We start from the raw sequence: 7,107 nt of genomic DNA on the forward strand, positions 1-7,107 counted from the left end.
ATGGACATTGGGGAGGGTATGTGATTTGGTGAGTGCTGTGAAGTGTGTAAACCTGGTGATTCACAGACCTGTACCCCTGGGGATAAAAATATATGTTTATCAAAAATAAAAAATTAAAAAAAAATTAAAAATAAATAAATAAAAAATAAGAATAATAAAATAACCACAATATAGAAACAGCTCCTGTTGCCATTGACAGGTGAATGGAGAAATACATGGTGTATGTGTGTGTGTGTGTTTTCCTGTGTGTGTGATGGAATATTATACAGTCATACATAATAATGAGATTTTGCCATTTATGACAGGAATGGACATTGAGGGTATCATCTAAGTGAAATACATCACTCAGAGAAAGATAAATACCACACGATTGTGCACATATGTGGAATTTAAGAAATAAAACAAATGAAGAAGCAGAGAGAAAAGACATAAAGACTCAGACTCTTAAACATAGTGAACAACCTGGTGATTGCCAGAGGGAAAATGGATGGGATTATGGGTGAGATAGATAAAGAAGATTAAGAGTATACTTGTCTTAAAGAGCTTTGAATAATCTATAGAATGCTTGAATATTGTACACCCAAAATAATATAACACTGTATGTTAATTGTACTAAAAGTAAACACACACACACACACACACAAAGAGATAGAATCTAGGAAAAGCATTATCATTCTAATTATACCTCTGCATTAGAACAGTTAGGAGTGATAATTCATTTCCTGACTTCTTATTCTTTATTTGAAATTATTACCACATTTGGACCTGCAGGATATTATCACAAAATTCTTCCTCATTTCATTGAATTTATATATTTATTCTGATGTATGTTTAAACACACAGCATGTTTGGAAGCTAAAGACCATACAATCAATGTTTGCTACAATTCAGTGAAATAGTGTTTACAAAAAACTCAGTGAAATAGAGTGTTTACAAACAAATCCCCAAGAATCAAGTTGAAAAAGTCACTCATTTCCAGAAAAAAAAAAAATTTTAATTCAAATCGATTAGCCAACATACAGTACATCACTAGCTTTTCATGTAGAGTTTAATGATTCATTAGTTATGTATAACACCCAGAAAATAAGTGTTCTAAGCAAAGGCCATTTAGAGTGAAGTCCTGGGAAACAAATCATCAGTGCTATGGCATAAACAACAAGACTAGTTTAACTAAACTCTCATCTGGAATATAAATCTCCAAGTTAAGAAAATGTGTTTAAATATAGAAATGTAGAGTTACCTAACAATAGTGAATGTTTTTTATTTATATGTATTTGCAAGCCCTAGAGTATTATATAGCTAAGCTTTTTCTTATGAATCAGACATCACTGTTAGTCATTTCCAGAAAAGAAATGTGGTTTGTCATAGTGATCCAAAGGGGCACGTGTACCTGAATGTTTTAACAGCAATGTCAACAATAGCCAAACTATGGAAAGAACCCAGATGTCCATCACCAGATGAATGGATAAAGAAGATGTGGGGTATATATACAATGGAATACTATGCAGCCATTAAAAGAAATGAAATCCTGCCATTTGTGATGACATGGATGGAACTAGAGGGTATTATTCTTAGTGGAGATGCAATGTGGGGGGCTTGGAGGTAGGAAAAAAATAATTGAAACAAGATGGGATTGGGAGGGAGACAAACCATGCTCTTAATCTCACAAAGCAAACTGAGGGTTGCTGGGGGGAGAGGGAGGGAGAGGTGAGTGAGGTTGTGGACATTGGGGAGAGTATGTGCTATGGTGAGTGCTGTGAAGTGTGTAAACCTGGTGATTCATAGACCTGTACTCCTGGGGCTAATAATACATTATATGCTTATAAAAAAATAAAACATTAAAAAAGCAAAGAAATGTGGTTTGTCAATCACTTAGTCAGTCATTTAGTCAGAACTGGTATATTAGCTCAACTACTTTTGTCAGTCACTTAGAACTGCTTTTATTGGCTCAACTACAAAATAATAGAACCAGGTTGATTCTTTCTACTTTATCCTCTACCTGAATGTATGGTTTTTGTTCCATGTCGATTATGCTCTTCTACACATTGATATCACATTCTAAGAGGATAGAGTGTTGGAGGAAATAAAATTTCTGCCTCATAACAGTTTGCCTCAATTTCTTCCATTGTTGGTGCAACTTTGGAAAAGGGAAGACACTGGTTCAACTAGAGATACAGGAAAGCTGAGAGACTAAAAATGTTTTTCACAAATAAAGAAAAAAGAAATGACTAGTTTAAAACATTCCTCAATTTTTTTTTTCTCAACATGGGAAAACAACAATTTCAGAGGGGTTTCATAGATGATATATTTCAGGAGGAAAGATATTTAAGAATAGATTGAAATAGTGACTTTTTTGATATTTTTTGTTGCTATTGATACAAAGTTGGTACTAGACACATATATTCCACAGTATATTATATAATGGTGTATAAATAATTATCCAAAAGAAAATGGGAGAAAATGACTCAAATAGGCTTTTACTAAAAAGTTTAATGTTTAAAAAAAAGTTTAATTTTGTTTTTACCACACACAAAGAGATGTTTATCATGGTCATGCTTTTTAAAAAACCTTTTTTTTTTTTAAAATAATCATGTAAACTTTATTCCCAGAATCTTTCCTAGAACTTTCCTTAGTGCCCACTTAACCTCTTTATTTCTCAAAGTATAGATAAGGGGGTTGAGCATGGGGGTCACCACGGTGTAAAAGAGGGAAACAAACTTTCCCTGGTCCTTGGATCTACTCTTGGCTGGCTGCAGATACATGAAGATGATGGTTCCATAGAAGATTATGACAACCATCAGGTGGGAGGAGCAGGTCCCAAATGCTTTCTTTCTTCCCGAAGCTGACTTAATCCTCAAAACTGCTTGGGTAATATAGCCATAGGAAACCAGGATGATGGAAACAGGTACTATAAGGAAGATAATGCTAGCTACAAAGAGCTCAGCCTCATTGAAAGTGGTGTCCACACAAGCCAACTTGATGAGTACAGGGACCTCACAGATAAAATGATCCACTTGATGATGTCCACAGAAAGGTAGCTGCAAGGTGAGAGTGGGCTGTACTAGAGTAGTGACCACCCCACTGAGCCATGCCAAAGATGCCAAAGCCATACAAAGATGATGATGCATTATGACAGTGTAGTGGAGGGGACGGCAGATGGCAATGTAGCGATCATAGGACATCACAGCTAGGAGGACACATTCTGTAGATCCCAGGGCAAGAGAGACATAGAGCTGAACCACACAGCCACCATAGGTGATGTTTTTCATAGGATCCCACAAGTTTACCAAGAGCTGAGGAATAACACTGCTTGTAAAACATATATCCAAAAAGGAGAGATGAGAAAGGAAAAAATACATTGGCGTATGAAGCTTGGATTCCAGACGAGATAACAGAATGATGGTGGTATTCCCAAAAATGGTTAATAAATACAAGATCAAAATGACCACAAATAGAACCTTCTGTAACTGGGGATAATCAGAAAACCCCAAGAGGACGAAACCTGTTAGTCTGGTCTCATTGGTACTCCTCATCATCCCCATATGCAAAGTGTGTTCCCAAAGACTGCTACAGTTGAGAAAGATGACATATTATATAAGGTCAAATGAGACAGTATACTTCCCCCAAAAGTATTCTATGTTAAGTTCTTAAAAGCTATGTCCTTACATCTAGTAGCTTAGATCTTTTTTCCTACTATGTGCATTGTAAATAAATATGCATCTTCTCCTCTGATGCTTTCTAAAATAGAGAAGAGCAGACATATGTAAAAACATAATAATCAAGCTACAATAATTAGAACCTATGGTACAGGCATAAATGTAGATGTATATATCAGTGGAGTAAAATGAAGGCCCGGATAGAACCCATTTATATACAACCACTGGATTGTCAACAAAGTTACCAGGGATACATAATGGGAAAAAGATAGTCTTTTCAATAAATGGTGCTGGGAAAGCTAAATATCCACATACAAAATAATGAAGTTGGATGTCTAGCTTACACTATACGCACCATTAATCAACTCCAAATGTATTGAAAACTTAAATGTAAGATCTAAAACATAAACTTTTAGGAGAAACATAAAGGAAAAGCGTTATGACATTGGTCTTGACAATATCTTTATAGATATGACACCAAAATCACAGATAACAAAAGGAATATCTAGGAAATGGAAGAAAATATTTGTAAAACAAATATCCAATAATGAGTTAATATCCAAAATATGTAAGAATCACAAATGAAACAATAGCAAAATAAATAAATAGATAAATTAATAAAAACTTAATAAAAAAGTAGGCAAAGTCTTGAATGGATATTTCTCCAAATGAGACATAGAGATATTGAATAGGTATAGGAAAAAGTGCTTGGCATTGTCATCATCAAGATAATGCAATGAGAAATACAATATCACATCATACCTGAAAATATGGATGTTAGCAAAAAAGACAGGGAATGTTGACAAGGTTTTGGAGAAATTAGAATCCTTATATGGTGTTGGTGGGGGTGTAAAACGGTAGTCATTATGAAAAACAGAATCAACGTTTCTCAAAAATTAAAAACAAAACTTCCATAGGACCTAACAGTCCCATTTCTGGTATATACCCAAAAGAGCTGAGATCAGGATCTCAAAGAAATGTCTTTATTTTTGTGTTTATTACAACATTATTTACAACAGCCAACTTAAGTGTCCATCTATGGGTGAATAGATATGGTATTTATTACTCACTCTTAATGAATATTATATCATTTGATATTAATGTAATGTTATTCAGTTTTAAAAAAAGAAATCCTGCAATGCGTAACATGGATAAACTTTCAGGGCATTATGCCAAGTGAAATAAGTCAGACACAGAAGGAAAAATACTCCTCTTATGTGAGGTATATAAAACAGTTAAATCTACAGAAATAAAAAATAAAATGGTGTGGTGGCCAGAGGATGGGAGGAGAGAAAAATAGGAAGTTGTTCAATGGTTATAAAGTTACAGTCATACAAATGAATAAATTCTAGAAAACTACTGTCCAGCATATTGCTTGAATTTAACAATACAGTTATGCAATTAAATTTAATTATGCAATTAAAATGTGTTAAGTGGGCAAATTATGTTAAGTATTTTTACCACACACACACACACACACACATGGACACAAGTAAACTAGAAAACTTTTGCAGGTAATTTATTACCTTGATTGTGGGAATAGTTCATATATATGTCCAGATTCATCAACTCTACACTTCAAATATGCGAAGATTTTTGTGTATCAGTTATATGTCAATAAAACTCTGTGTGTCTTGAGGGAAGCAATATTATCTATTGCAGGAAATAAATTAGACCATCATTTCCATCCAATCAAATTTACCTCTTTATATTAACATCTTTCTAGTTAACAGAAAGATGGGAAATACAACTAATTTCAATAGAAGGAAAAAACAGGCTTGTTTCAAGCAAATTTCAATCAAGAGGAAATAAAACCATTTTCATCACCCAAAATAGTGGAAGCCATTTATAAATTTATATTTTTAAAAATATAGCAGATGTAATGGTCATTACATTTTTCAAATGGCATTACTATAAAAATCAAGTCCTGAGAGCTTATGTGACCCAGTCAAAGGCACACATATACTTAACAAGTGTATTATATACACTATATAGTGTATATAATATATAGTATATATTATCATGTATTATATATGTGTATATATTATTATATATTAAATATGTATTATATACACTATGTAATATATATAATATAGTATATAATATTATAGTGTATTTTATATATAGTGTATTATATACAGTGTATTATATATATATATATATATATATATATATATAGTGTATTGTATACACTTAACAAGTCTATTTCTTCCTCCAGTTAATTCTCCACACTACCTTTCTTCTTCCTTCTCATTATGTTTATTTCTTAGGGGTTTTTTGTTGGTGGTGGTGGTGGTCGTGGTGGTTGTTTTTTTTCTGTTTGTTTGTTTTGCCTGCTCCTTTTTTCAGAGACTCAGGATAATCCAGGCTCTATTATCAATTTTTAGGAAGTGAAATCCTATCCATATGGCTTTAGATTTCTTTTTCCTGAAATCATGTGTACTTTAGTCATCAGCTCAAAGTGTGAATGCAAAATGTGGCTCTTGTTTTGGAAACAATTAATTAAGGGGCTATTTTATTTCCAATGATGGCACTGTATCCAATTTATAAAATAATGATACTTAGCAAGCTAGTAATTATGATTTCATCATAAAAATGTGAGTCCTTCTCTTACATTGCTGCTACCAATGAAATCTTCCTCAGTATCATACTTTAATACTATACTCCAAAGCCTTTGTCCTTATTTGAATGGGAAACTAGCTAATGGGGTAATTTTTTTTTTTTTTGCACATGACTAGATAATATAAAACATCTTCTCTATTTGCTTACATGACTAAGTTGTGTATGTATCTGTTTACAACAGCTTCTGAGAGTCATGAGGCCAAGGGTCATATAAAATGTAATTTTGTAGCACCCAATCCTTAGATGGCTCAGCACAAAGTAGTCTCCCCCAAATTAGTCAGCAATTCATCTAAATTACATTCACCATTTCATACCTATTTTATTTTCCCTAAAGAGACTAACACATCTCTAGTCAATAGTAGAGTTACTAGAGATACCATTACCAAATGAATGAATAAGCAGGCCTTACCAATCTTCCTCCACCTTGGAGCTGCCTCAAACACATGTTATTCTGCCATCTATTTAAACATGGCTATGTTAGAATTGCTAAAATCAACAACATAGGAAACCACAGGTGTTGGCAAAGATGCAGAGAAAGGAAAATCCCCTTATACTGTTAGTGGGAATGCAAACTGGTGTAGCCCTCTGGAAACAGGTTGGAGGTTCCTCAAGATGTTAAAAATAGAGCTACTCTATGGCCCAGCAATTGTACTACCAAGTATTTATCCAATGGATACAAAAATACTGGTTTGAAGGGACATGTGTCCTGATGTTTATAGCAGCATTGTCAACAATAGTCAAACTATGGAAAGTACCCAAACATCCATAGACTGATGAATGGATAAAGAAGATGTGGGGGTGCCTGGGTGGCTCAGTGGGTTAAAGCCTC

The 7,107-nt window shown here is 33.7% G+C and overlaps 1 protein-coding gene across 1 annotated transcript; it reads right to left on the reverse strand.

Moving 5' to 3' along the window:
- Positions 1-2,588: 2,588 nt before the first annotated feature.
- LOC132028079 (olfactory receptor 2G2-like) lies at positions 2,589-3,542 on the reverse strand. Its single transcript, XM_059416728.1, has one exon. The coding sequence runs from the start codon at positions 3,540-3,542 to the stop codon at positions 2,589-2,591; it is 954 nt and encodes a 317-aa protein (XP_059272711.1).
- Between the last annotated feature and the right edge of the window lie 3,565 nt (positions 3,543-7,107).

This window comes from Mustela nigripes, chromosome 12, assembly GCF_022355385.1.
Source record: "Mustela nigripes isolate SB6536 chromosome 12, MUSNIG.SB6536, whole genome shotgun sequence".
NCBI classification, from domain to species: Eukaryota; Metazoa; Chordata; class Mammalia; order Carnivora; family Mustelidae; genus Mustela; species Mustela nigripes.